At 41.0% G+C, this 13,378-nt stretch overlaps 1 protein-coding gene across 2 annotated transcripts; it reads right to left on the minus strand.

Moving 5' to 3' along the window:
* Positions 1-134: 134 nt before the first annotated feature.
* Positions 135-12,810, minus strand: kif3a (kinesin family member 3A). Of its 2 annotated transcripts, XM_037077548.1 has the most exons (18): positions 12,619-12,810; positions 11,777-12,059; positions 11,406-11,550; positions 10,959-11,043; positions 10,641-10,746; positions 10,303-10,442; positions 9,965-10,162; positions 9,612-9,786; positions 9,421-9,519; positions 5,314-5,322; positions 4,649-4,805; positions 4,350-4,530; positions 3,692-3,802; positions 3,358-3,483; positions 2,870-2,923; positions 2,674-2,742; positions 2,427-2,557; positions 135-1,161 (listed from the first exon to the last, which is right to left on the minus strand). In XM_037077548.1, the coding sequence occupies exons 1-18, from the start codon at positions 12,622-12,624 to the stop codon at positions 1,113-1,115; spliced, it is 2,124 nt and encodes a 707-aa protein (XP_036933443.1). In that variant the 5' UTR covers positions 12,625-12,810; the 3' UTR covers positions 135-1,112. The 2 variants fall into 2 exon arrangements, with proteins under 2 accessions (XP_036933443.1, XP_036933444.1); XM_037077549.1 differs by lacking the exon at positions 5,314-5,322 and having other exon boundaries at positions 12,619-12,809.
* Positions 12,811-13,378: the final 568 nt, after the last annotated feature.

The following is a 13,378-nucleotide window of genomic DNA, read 5'->3' on the forward strand; positions in this document are numbered from 1 at the left end:
AGGTTCTCCAACATGTGATTACTAACAAGCAGTTAATGTCTGTTTTGCACCATTACAACTTTTTTTTATAGCATCAAACATTTGGGAATATCACTGATTAAGTAATGAAACTGGTAGAGAGCAGCAGAAATGCGTGATAGAACATGGAAAATAATTTAATAAATAAAATATCCAGGGGTTCGGTGGATGTAAACATTTGACATACATTATGATACAAAATAAAAGCCAGTTTGCCTCCTCTACAGAACACTGTAAAATGAAATAATCTTCACAAAAACCTCACACTAGTGCATTATACTAAGGCATACAGTATGTATAGGGTATTTCAATATAAGACAGTATAAGACAAGAGTGTTCTGACATTTGAAAATAAATAAAAGATGACTTGCTTTGTTCAGCAAATGGCACTAACATAAGAGCTGGCTGGCATGCATGTCCCTATGATTCTGATCTAAGTATTAAGTATTAAACGAACCTTTTAGTTACATTATGATACTACATACTCTCCACATTAGTGTTAATTTTGTTTCTCTCAATCTTAATGTTTTCATGGATTCAATAGTAAGAAAGACTAAGGCTGCAGCTTGTGCTAAGAGTAGCAACGTTTGCTCAAATTTAAGTGGAAATGCAGCCTTAATCAGAGTCAAATTAAAATGTATTCATATCAACATGGAGCCATTTCAATCAATCGTTTGTCACATAGCAGGAAATCCACAATACAAACTTAACCTGTGGTGTTCATTGCAAAACAGTTTGAGTGTTAAATACACTAACAATATTTCAAAACATATGAGTACAGTGTCTAGTTTATGTCCTCAATTCTATTTTCAACATCCTGTCAAATCTTTAACTTATTTCAGGCTGTTGGTCACATAACAATGTTTCAAGTGAGATATATTCATGGTAAATTCCTCCTTAATAACAGGTCCTCTTGGCCAAGAGGTCTTAACAGGTGCAGCTCATTCACATTTAAAACCTTATCAGCTATACAGTGTTTCCAGATAATGTTTTAAATAATGTTCAACAATAAATTCCTCAGACTGGACTCATGACTTCTTTCCCTAAAGTAACATAGAAGTTGCAGTAAAACAAAGCTCATTTCTTTGCTGTCTTCACTGCAGAAGGGATTCGATCACAGCGCCTGGCTTTGCAGATCTTTTCCTGTGTGGAGATGAGCATGCGATTAATTGTTATCGACAACTTCAGGAAGCTTTCAGTCTCTACATTTCTCAGAATGACAGTGTATCATGATAACGGCAAATACCATAATGCTAACAGCTTCATATCAACACGCTATAAATAAACTCAATCATACAGCAAAGCCAAACATCCACAACTAACAAATGTTTCTTCATAGGAGTATTTGATAGTCTAAAATACAGATGCAAAACTGTGTTGAACCATAAGTTGGGATAGTGAGAGGCTAAAATTTTGCCAGCAAGTTAAGTTGCAGATAAGCAGCTAAAAGTGAGAGCAGGTTACTCCAGAATCAGGTTTTTGATATTCAGACTATGAGTCACCTTAGGCTACCTCAGCAAACCAGATAAAGATCTGATATAAAAAAAAAACCCTGAGTAGAAATGTGACTCAGAAACATTAGAAATTACTGAAATTTGATCATTTAAACACCACAGAGGGTAGTAGAGACATGCTCTAGCCAGATGTGGAAAAGATGTGTGTGTCTGTGTGTGTCTTGGAGAGACCGATCCATTAACAACCATCACAAATGCAATTGCACTAGTGAAAGGTCTGTGGAAAAGGACACTTCCTTGTGATAATGGAGGCCAAACCACATTGAAATTATGCTGCAATCAGCAATCTCTCACACGATAAGCATGTGTGACAGGGAGAGAGATCACTGCAGCAGAAAACACCTCATTTTCAACGATATAAGTCAAAAAAGAAGGCGTTAAAAGTGCTGTTGTAGCATTAATCTTATCCGTGTTCAGCATAACCAATGAATGGTCTGTATGAGGGGGAGATGTCAATGACAGAAGACTCGCTTGTAGTGAATTTACGTGCATCACACATGTGGTATTAGTCAATGGATAATTATTGGCTCGGCGGCTAAACTTTAATTTCTGCAGCTTAACGGCTAAACTGTGTAAATTACTGTTTTCCCTGCATTTCCTCAAGTTACAAAACAGCTTCAGGTACATAACTAGGCTGAGGCTGAAGTAGATTTGCATGTAGCCCGGGGGACATAAGAATGTTTCGATCAGAGTTGTAATCTGAGTAACAGAGACGCATATTTGCAGCTCAGTGATGAAAGTGCATTAAATCACATCTGCATGAGAGGTTCTTCGTATGACAAAGGTAAAGACTGACAGAAGAAACGAGTTGTGAGAAACTACACAGTACAGCGGTATATCAGTGATGCTCAACAGGATGTTGTTTATCTGTGGTCTGTTTGAAACATAGATTACCTTCGCCCCGTCTTGGGACGGCCACTCTTGCCACTTTTAGAGGTTCTGGGTCGCTCTAGTTTCATCAGTGACTGCCGCATGCTCTCCTCTGTATACGCCAGATACACGTGGGACAGATCCACCTCAAATGGCTACAGGAGGCGTGGACAGAAGAAGAATGAGGTCAACAATACATTATGACCAAGGGAGAGAGAAATATTACACAAAAACAATCTCAAACAAGACCAACAAAGTACAAAGAACTTGCATCTTTTTCTTTTTTGTCAGGTGCAGGGGTCTGTTTTCTCATGTTGTTGCCAGTGTATGCCACGCATTTCTGAAAAACAGAATATAAACGTACAAAGACGCACATTACTAAGAAGTGGTTCATAGCTCACTTTTCATCTTTCAAACTGTGTCAATGAAACCACAGCATGTGCATGAGTCTTGCAAAGTGAACTCACCAGCTGCCATTCTCCAATGTCTTCATTCCAGTGCACGTAATTCTCTATCATCTCCTACACAGGGAAACATGGGTAAATATAAACAATGTCACTAATGCTAGGCCAAAAAAACATTTTAAAAAGACTATTGTACTATGTGAATCTTTTAATGCAATAATTCCATTATGTCAGTTGTGATCATGGTTCAATCTCCTGGACCAGTGGAATAAATCTGGCTGAAGAAAATGAAAGACAGCACTTGCCCCTTCTAGTTACCACCACTAAGGTGCCCTTGAGCAAGGCACAAAATAGAAAAAAACAGTAACCTAAATAAAGTAAAATTCAGCTGGGCTCCAAGGCAGCTTCTTTTTTTTTTGTTGAATGCCGTTATTTTTATTTTTGTGCACAGATGTGAGAGTACAATACAAGTCAGACATATTGAGCAGAGAAAATAGACTGTAAAATCAAGACAAATTTGTGGTTCCATAAAAGTGCATCCACATACACACCTGGTACTCCTGGGGAATAAAGTTGTCTATGATGAGCATCTGGAGCCGCAGCTCTCGGCTCAGCTGGCGGATGTTCTCCAGAAGGCCCTCGATCTCTCTGTGATGCTCTTGCTGCAGATCGGCCATCTAACAGAAAGGACCACATGAAGACCAAATAAATATCTGTTATAAAGCTCACATTTAAAAAAAGTATTCTTTTGTAGGAATGCTCTCATAAAAATGAAAGAAAAACTGCATGCATGATGTACGTTTATCCTTACTCACTACACCACCCTGTTGCCCTTAAGTGGGCATTTAACTGTATGATCTCTCAGAGTGTTACTTTCATGCTTACTTCTGATTTGGCAGCCATCAGCATGGTCCATACTTTCTTCAGCTTCTTTGTCTTTCCTTGAGCTTCCTCCTGCAGGCTTGTGTACTTCTCTTCTATGTCCAGACGTTCTTGCTGTTTAAAGAGGGAGCATGATCAGTGATTAAGCAGAAGCAAGCTATGTGAGTCATGTGGTGAAGAGTTAAAAACAACCTTTTATTCTGACATTTGCATCACTTCAAACCGAAAGCAGACGGCTTTTCTTTGAAGAGTGTTTATTTACAGTGACACAAAGAAAGTTTTCGACTTTATATAGACTTTGTGGTATCTGATGTCATATTTCCTCACCCACTATGGCATGTGGCAGAGGTGTAGATGTTGCATGAATGGCTGAAGATGTTACTATTATGATTCTGAAAGTGTCAAATTGGTCATTCAAGTCTGTCCTACGGACATCAGAGACTAAATCCGCAAGACAAACACACAAAAAAAAGAGAGAGAGGCGAACTTGTCTCCTGATTATAGGAAAGGAGTCAACTGCATAAGTTGAGCAGGTTTATAGGTATTTAAAAAGCCTGCATGTACATGCTAATTGTAGTATAAATGTGATATTTGTGAAGTATTTAAAAGTCCAATTGTTTTTTGTGAGGATCCAATTATGCTTACCGTCATCTATCCTTACCTCCTTCTCCTCCAGCTCCTTCCGCAGCTGCTCCGCTCTCCTGCGACGTTCTTCCAGTTCATTGTTGGACTCCTGCAAAAGTTTCTCCTGCTCCTCGGCTTTGGCCAGGAGGTCGACCCCGCCTACAATCACCTTCTTCTCTAAGGCTGACAGTTTCTCCAGCAGGAGGTGATGTTCCTGCCTAAGGGATAAAAGTTAGATAAAGTTTCAAATTAGTAGTTATTTAATCTGTATCGTCACAAACATTGCATTTATGAAACTGAGGAAAGTACAAGTATTTTTTGCTTTCATGAACTCACTGGGCTTTAAGAAGGTCCTTCTCCCTCTTCTCTAGCTCTGCTCTTGCCTTGTTCCTCTCCTCCTCTTCCATATCCAGCTTGGCCTCCAAGGCCTTTCTCTCCTCTTCAATCTTTGCCTGCATCTCCACCATCTTGTCGGGGGAAACCTTCTTCCTCCCTTAAGCGAGACACACAGGGAAACATAGTGTCTTAGGTAGGTTGTTTTAGACACATCTTCCCAGACAAAGCACTCATTCGTGTATAGGTTAGAATGCTTTAATTGCAGATTAAGTCATTTTAAGCTATGGTTTTTAATCAGCATTAGTATTATTTAATATGTGCAGTTTTAGTACAGACTGAAGTCAGATTTGTAGATTGTTTAAAAAGGAACCTCATTCCTGCCAGTGAGATTCAGGTGCACAAAGTTCAGGTATGCTATTGCACAGTATTAAATAATTATTGTTAGAATAAGCAATTGATGAAAATAAGACAAGCTATATTAAGTGCAAGATTCCCCTAATGGCATGGTGGTTATGAGGATGGACAAGTGAAACCTGTGGGTAGCAGCCACATAAGGACACACAGTGAAATAGCAACCGAAACACATGGCGGCTCAAGGATTCTCAAGAATTAATGCGAGTAGGATTGCTAAAGGACAGTAGGACTACGTAGATTCTTACACCAACCTCTTTCTTCTTGAATTAAGAGGTGTTAAGCAAGCCAGACAGGCGGCATTTGCACCAGGAGGAGGAGGAGAGAGAGACAAAGAGCAACACATTACAGAGTGATTTTAGAAGTCTTATGACTCTACAGAATGGAAGACCACATATGAGACAATGAGTGGAAGCTCAAAGGAGAATGAGACATTTGTTATACCAACAAAATGTCATAGGAGAGGTGATAGTGATTGGATATAACACATAAAAAAAAAACCTAACTTCATATAATTTCACATCATGTGAGTCACTCGCATCTTTGAGTGCCGGGAGTAACCGAGTATGCAACATAGCCTGGCAGAGGTGTAATCTGAAACTGAAATTGTCGTGCGGATACAGGTTAACTATGTCAAAAGTGTGGCCAATTAGGTCATGCTTGAAAAAAAAAAAAAGGAAGTAAATGTACTTTTAAATCATGTCCAACATTTGGATCACTTCAACAGTCTTATTTAACCTCAGTTCTAATACATTTTTGTCAACCATTGCACACCAGGAACCTTCACAACCATTTTCATGTAAATATCTGGAATATACAATTTCATGGGTGTGGTCAGTAGCAGTGGATGGGGGGATCTGGGCTGTGAGCCAACAGGAATGGTAGTGACACAGGAAGGAATAAAGCCCCTTTCACACATGCAATGAATTCACAAATGCTCTATGAAAATTTACTCTGGCAATTTGCCTATTGAGGACCTTTGTAGTACCAGTTTGTAAGTCAATTAAATTGACAGCATTAACAGACAAGGTGTGTTTGTTCTTAATTTCTTCTGAATTAACAATGTTCTTCTACCTAGGCTTTACAACGCTCTGGAGTTTTTTAGTATTAAAACTGTTTCATGTTAATAACAGCAGTTTTTACCAGCATTTGGACAAAGACATGTATTATTACTAACAGTGACAGAGAGTGACAGACACCTATAGGAGAAACACAGTGCTTGACGTGGGCTGCTACACACCATTACACAACAGCACCACTCGTATATAGAAAGGATGTTAGGAAATCATTTGAATGGGTGGTCTAGTGGTTAAGGTACTGAGCCAAGTCACACCCAACTTTGTTGCATGTTATAAACCATCTCACTTTTCTCTCATTTCCTGTCATTTCTCCACTTTTGTCTATCTGATCCAAGGCCTAGTACAAATATATTATAAAAATACATCGTTACAAAACAACTCAAGATTCCACACCCAGATCTGGGCCTGCACCAAATACTGAATACCTCTTCCTTTAAATGTCCAACAGAACTTTTAATACGGAATTCCACTCTATCGCTTTCGTAAGTAACTTGACTTGTCCTGGAAGAGATTATTTCACCAAAAAGTATGTTCCTTTTTGTTCCATTCTGATGAAAAGTTAAATAAAAATCAAGAAGGCATGCTGAATTATAATATGAATCATGTGTACCCCTCTTCAGACAGTTGATAACATACACTATATTACCAAAAGTATTCGCTCACCTGCCTTTACTCATTCTATGAACTGAAGTGCCATCCCATTCCTAACTCATAGAATTCAATATGATGTCGGTCCACCTTTTGCAGCTATTACAGCTTCAACTCTTCTGGGAAGACTGTCCACAAGGTTGAGGAGAGTGTTTATAGGAATTTTTGACCATTCTTCCAAAAGCGCATTGGTGAGGTCACACACTGATGTTGGTCGAGAAGGCCTGGCTCTCAGTCTCCGCTCTAATTCATCCCAAAGGTGTTCTATCGGGTTCAGGTCAGGACTCTGTGCAGGCCAGTCAAGTTCATCCACACCAGACTCTGTCATCCACGTCTTTATGGACCTTGCTTTGTGCACTGGTGCACAGTCATGTTGGAAGAGGAAGGGGCCTGCTCCAAACTGTTCCCACAAGGTTGGGAGCATGGAATTGTCCAAAATGTTTTGGTATCCTGAAGCATTCAATGTTCCTTTCACTGGAACTAAGGGGCCAAGCCCAGCTCCTGAAAAACAACCCCATACCATAATTCCTCCTCCACCAAATTTCACAGTTGGCACAATGCAATCTGAAATGTACCGTTCTCCTGGCAACCTCCAAACCCAGACTCGTCCATCAGATTGCCAGATGGAAAAGCGTGATTCATCACTCCAGAGAACGCGTCTCCACTGCTCTAGAGGCCAGTGACGGCGTGCTTTACACCATTGCATCCGACGCCTTGCATTGCACTTGGTGATGTGTGGCTTGGCTGCAGCTGCTCGGCCATGGAAACCCATTCCATGAAGCTCTCTGCGTACTGTACTTGGGCTAATCTGAAGGTCACATGAAGTTTGTAGCTCTCTAGCAATTGACTGTGCAGAAAGTCGGCGACCTCTTTGCACTATGCGCTTCAGCATCCGCTGACCCCTCTCCGTCACTTTACGTGGCCTACCACTTCGTGGCTGAGTTGCTGTTGTTCCCAAACGCTTCCATTTTGTTATAATAGAGCTGACAGTTGACTGTGGAATATTTAGGAGCGAGGAAATTTCACGACTGGATTTGTTGCACAAGTGGCATCCTATGACAGTTCCACGCTGGAATTCACTGAGCTCCTGAGAGCGGCCCATTCTTTCACAAATGTCTTGTTTCACAGTCTGCATGCCTGAGTGCTTGAATTTATACACCTGGGGCCAGGCCAAGTGATTAGAACACCTGATTCTGATCATTTGAATGGGTGAGCGAATACTTTTGGTAATATAGTGTATATTAAGCCCAAGGATAACAAGACTGTTTAGAAAGGAAATATTACGAATGACTCAAGCTGACATCGAAGTCATCAGGAAATCCCCCTATGAAAACCACCTACATACACAGCATGAAAAAAACACATATGCATTAAACAAGTCAGTCAAGTGCCTCTCAACTTTTACCTCACATCAAAGCCAAATGTTTACACGATATAAACCAAAGTCTGTTAAAGCAACAAACGGCATGCAGGCAAATCAGGAATTAAAGACACTTTAAAATAAATAACTTTGAAATCAATGTAACTAAAACAGGTTGTGACAGAAAGTGTAAAGTAGATTCTGTCATATTTAATTAATTATTAAATTGATAAGAAACATCTCTCGAGGGGCCTCCCAAGCCTCCCAAAGCACTGCCTGTGGACAGCAATCAAGTAATGTAGATAAATAGCCAATCAGATGGAAAGTGTGCTTTCTAATCATCTAGATTCTCAATCTAGATACACTACTCATCCTTGGTGATATGGTTTTTCAACTTGACATCCTGACAGTAATTTCACCATGAAATGAGAAAATTCTCGATTGGTCATGATAATGCATGGAATATTCCACGTAAAGAATGCAGATGTCAAAAACCCTGCCTTGTATAGATATATACAAGCAGCCATCTTACAGGTTCTTTGTGTGAAAAGGGCTTAAGTTTTTGGGCAGGTGGGTTGGCAGAGCAGAGTGCTGCTCCAACTCACTATTCTGAGGTACGTCCTCAGCGGACGGTGGTACTGAGGAGAAGCAGGCAAACTCTGAGCTATTGCTGCTGCTGTTGCTGCTGCTGCCACTGTCTGGAAAAGGAAGCAGAGGAAGCACCACTCCTACAAAGTCCGCAGTCACAAACAGTTAGAGGAATAGATGGATGGCTCTAGGAACCGCTGGCTTGACGAGCATTAAGCAAAATATGTGTGCTTTATTTAACAAAAGAGGGAGCTGTGGGTCCACCCATGCAAACTGCAGATACAGCAGCATACTCACAGTGGCTGAATGATTTGGTTAATATTAATTCAGAGTAACCTTACACTATACCGCTGGACAGAACATGGTATCTCAGTAGAATCAATGTCAGCACTAAAACAAATTTAAGGGGAAATGGTTTAAGTGTGAATACAAGGGAAACTCCTGAGTGAGTATAGTGTTGTTTATGGAAGCATGTTAACAAAGAGTAGAACCAACTTGATAGTTATGAGGAACTGAATGCTGACTCATATTAGAAATAACATTCTGAGAAGAGATTACACTAGATATACACAATTTGCACTGATGTTTATTCATCCATTTACCAAACCACATTAAAACTGCATGGAAAAAGGCTCACGATGATTGCATCAGCAGATTTTATGTGTGTATTTATCACAAATTCTTACCTCTTCTTCTCCTGTGGCCCTCTCCTGCCTCCGCACCTTCATCATCACCTTCATCCATCTCTTCTGATCCGCTGCAATCGGAGCCAGAGATCTCTTCACCTGGAATCACACAAAACATTTGGAAACAGCACAGTCAGTATTCAAACAATTATCCAAACTGCATGATCATTTCTTGCTTTCTGGCTCATTACCTTCCACCAATTTCTTCTTCAGCTCCTCAATCTCCTTCTGAAACTGCCGCAATAGGGCATCCTTAGGGTCCTCATTGATCCTGGCTTTGTTCTTGATGTTTTTAGCTCTATTAGCGTAGCGCAGGGTGCTGATGGTCTCATCGTAATTGTAGTCTGCAGGGCCTATATTTGCACACTGTGTGTGTGTGTGTGTGTGTGTGTGTGTGTGTGTGTGTGTGTGTGTGTGTGGGGGGGGGGGGGGGGGGGGGGGGGGGGGGCATAAGTTAAAATGCTTAGAAAAAAGAACCAGTTGCACATTTATACTTTTTCATGCACACATGCTTCTAGTACTCTTTTTTAAACTTCAACTGTACCATCATGGTCTTGGAGTTCCCTCCGAGCGAATCCTGCAGCAGACGGGTTAGTTTAGAGTTCCTGTAGGGCACGTGTGTACTCTTGCCATCCACCAAGGCAGAGATGACATTACCCAGAGTGGACAGAGACAGGTTGATCTTTGTCGCTTCCTTTAAACGCTGACCTGTGGCTCCAGTCTTGCCCTGTCTCTCTGAACCCTGTAAGGGAGGGGCCACAGATTAATTTGTGGTGGGCAGATGACTTGTACGTAATAAGGCATATATTCTAGTCACATGTGTGGTCTTGTTTTCTAAGAAGTAGTGTCTTTACTCAGATAATTCTGTAGTAACATACATACCGCAAGATCAACAAGATGAAGTTTTCCCATGCGTACATGCTGGTTTCCGTCCACACCTTTCTCACTACATTCAATGGTGATGGTGAAAATGGCATGAGAGCGGGAGCTGTGTTCATTCATGTTCGTGGCACCAACAGACCCTAAACAGAGGCAGGCAAAATCACGGTGATTAACTTTAATATTTGAACTGAAATAAGATGTTATGAAATCATTATCTTTGCACAAAAATTTCCACATGTTGGTTTACCATGTGAATTCACAGGTAAACATCTTGGTGAAAATTAAAGGTCAATGTTTGATTGCTCCATTTCCCTTTAATACGGGTGGTTTTTGCTTACGGTTTTTGTGGCCCAGCGTCATAATTCTGTCCATGTCGTCAGCATTGTTCACAACATAACCAGAAAGGTCTTTGATATACACGCCAACATCTGGTCTTTCTTTCACCTGTGATGGAAAAGTAGACCTTCAGTATGGAAAACTTTTGTCAGCATCAAATCTATTCAGTCATCTTCTGGGGGTATTACACCATTCAAAAAATGACCGTATGAAAAAAAAAATGACTGTATGAAAAAAAAATGACTGTAGTGCCTTTTCCAACAGAAATTAAAAGGCAGTTATCAATCACTACACTCCGTGTTTTAGTGTTATCATTTTACCTCCAGCCTCTGCATCTGGTCCTTGCCCAACAAGTCCCGCACTTCCTCATTGTAAATCTCCAGGTAGGAAACACGAACCAAAAACCTGTAGAAGTTAAATGTTGAAATGTTGTCTGAAAGACACACATTTTTAAGTTCTTTGTGCAACTGTGTATTGATTTCCTTTCATTTACAAATTCTTCTGTTAAAAAATAATCATCTTTGAAGTGGTACTTACAGGGTGATTAACAAGGGGCTTCCTTTTAATTTGGAAAAACTGGGGACAGTGCTTTCAGACGAAACTGTTTCTCAGTAAGAAACCAAGGCAGTTTCTCAATAATAGTGTCAAAATCTGTCCACGGATTATTTAATAAAGTTGCTTCTGGTTGATTGCTGAGAGTATGGAGTATGAAGTGTCTCATTTGTTGTGTATACCCAATATTGCTTGCTGACTGACTGCTCTCTTACCTTGTGTCACCCTCTGCCTTGGCAATATGACCAAAAATGTGAGCGAAGGAGTTTGGGATTATCCCTCTAAGCTCTGGCACTGCTCTCACACCCTCCATGGTGAATGTTTTTCCTGTGCCAGTTTGCCCATATGCAAAAATGGTGCCTGAAATTGACAGCAGAACATGAACTCACACACACACACACACAAATAATACAAATCATAGCTCCAGGTTAATAATGGGAACAGGAAATTGTGGATTGGATTGATACAAGGCTATAAAGTGGCTTGTTTGAATGTGTGTATCAAAATAATGTCACAGTTTAACTCATGATGATGCAAATTTTACAGCAGTGGGTTATCAATAAACGTGATGTCACATTCATTTTACCATTGTATCCCTCTAACACAGAGTCAACAATGGGGCGGGCTGTGAGATTGTAGACGTCCAGCTGTTTGCTGTCTGGTCCAAACACAGTGTCGAATGTGAAGGTCTTGGGAGGCTCCTGGGGTGTCTCCAGTTTGTTAACTGTGATGGTCCCACGGATCTCGTCCACCGTGACGGCCTGTCTGTTGCCCATCATCTTCTCTTTCTGGTTGAGGGGACGACATCTCACCACCACCTTCACATTATCATTGACCTCCTGCTTGTCAGATTTGTCAAGCTTATTGCTCTAAAAAAAGGGAGGGGGGGGGTCGATAACAGATTGTTACGTCATAGGAATGTAAGCTAATAGAAAATGACAATAAATTTTGCAACCTGCACTTTCAGTTAACCAACATGGACCTATAAGCAAAGCTAGCTGCCGAGAGGTTAACAGTAAATAACACTAAGTGGTCTGTGTGCAGCCATGTTTGTTTTAAATGAGGTTAATCGTTGTCAGAAGCTAGCTTGACCGCTATCTGCTAACGTAATGGTTTGGCTCGGTTGCTATGCAGGTAAACGCTAACGTTAGTAACGTTGACGATAGCGTTAGTTAGCTCGCTCGCTGACGGGAAACAGCTCATTAATACATGCATTTTCTGAAAAGCCCCATATTGTTCACACGTCATGCTGATTGATTTATTGTGACTTGCAAAACCCAACGTTGGGGACAGAATGCCATTTCCTTGTATACTGCCGGAACGCCAACTGGTAAGCTAACCGGTTAGCATCACATCAGTGAGATCGGAGGAAGGGAGGAACCCGACTGCAAGCAAAACAAATTATGCAAAACAGGCGAGGCGACTTACCGGCATGGTGATAATGCGGAAATGCGATTATAGTCTACGCGTAATGACAATGAAACGTTTGCAGAGCCGTGTTCATTTGACTCTAGGTTCTCCGAGGAATTTAAATGCCAGCGCAGTTCCCATATCATCAGGAGCTCATATCCGATAGCTTGTTGTCAGGTCTGGCTCAGAGTGCGCATGCGCGGCAGAGGAAAGCGGCGGTGGTCTCCAGCTAGCTGCTGCACACATGCGAGGCATCATAGTGTTTATGTGTTTGTCAGGGTCAGGGGGCATAAAGAAGCAGAGGCAGGATGAATCAACACATATGTACTGTAGCTCTTACTGTAGGTGAAGAGGCAGGAGTGTTAAAGTTGCACTACTCCACTGCATGTCCACCTGACAGCCATGTCAGGATTAACCTGCTACAGGGCCCCAGAGGAAAAAAAAAAAACATAGCTGCTGGGCCCCCATTAACCCCACACACCCTCCTCTCTCTCTGACATTCCATTGCTGGCATCCATCCTAACAGTGTGATTATGCACACGTTAATTGGTACATGAGGCCCATGCTGTGCCCATAATACTGAAATGTCCTCTATGATCGGTGCGGATAAAAAAAAAAAAAAAGTTGAATGGTCTTCAACATGTGGGATTTTAGGCAATGTGGTGGATGAATTAAATGTGGTTTACAGAAGATAACGACAGCGGTAAATATTGCAGAAATTGCTGTGACGGTATGACAATATTTGACCGCACAGCTGAAACCTAAGTACCACACTTAT

The sequence above is a fragment of the Acanthopagrus latus genome, chromosome 18 (genome assembly GCF_904848185.1).
Source record: "Acanthopagrus latus isolate v.2019 chromosome 18, fAcaLat1.1, whole genome shotgun sequence".
Taxonomy (NCBI): Eukaryota; Metazoa; Chordata; class Actinopteri; order Spariformes; family Sparidae; genus Acanthopagrus; species Acanthopagrus latus.

Coding starts and splice junctions, on each gene's coding strand:
- kif3a (XM_037077548.1), bottom strand. Junction 10,747..10,958: donor ACCAGATGCAGAGGCTGGAG/GTAAAATGATAA, acceptor TTTCCATCACAG/GTGAAAGAAAGACCAGATGT. Junction 3,484..3,691: donor TGATGGCTGCCAAATCAGAA/GTAAGCATGAAA, acceptor CCTTTCTGTTAG/ATGGCCGATCTGCAGCAAGA.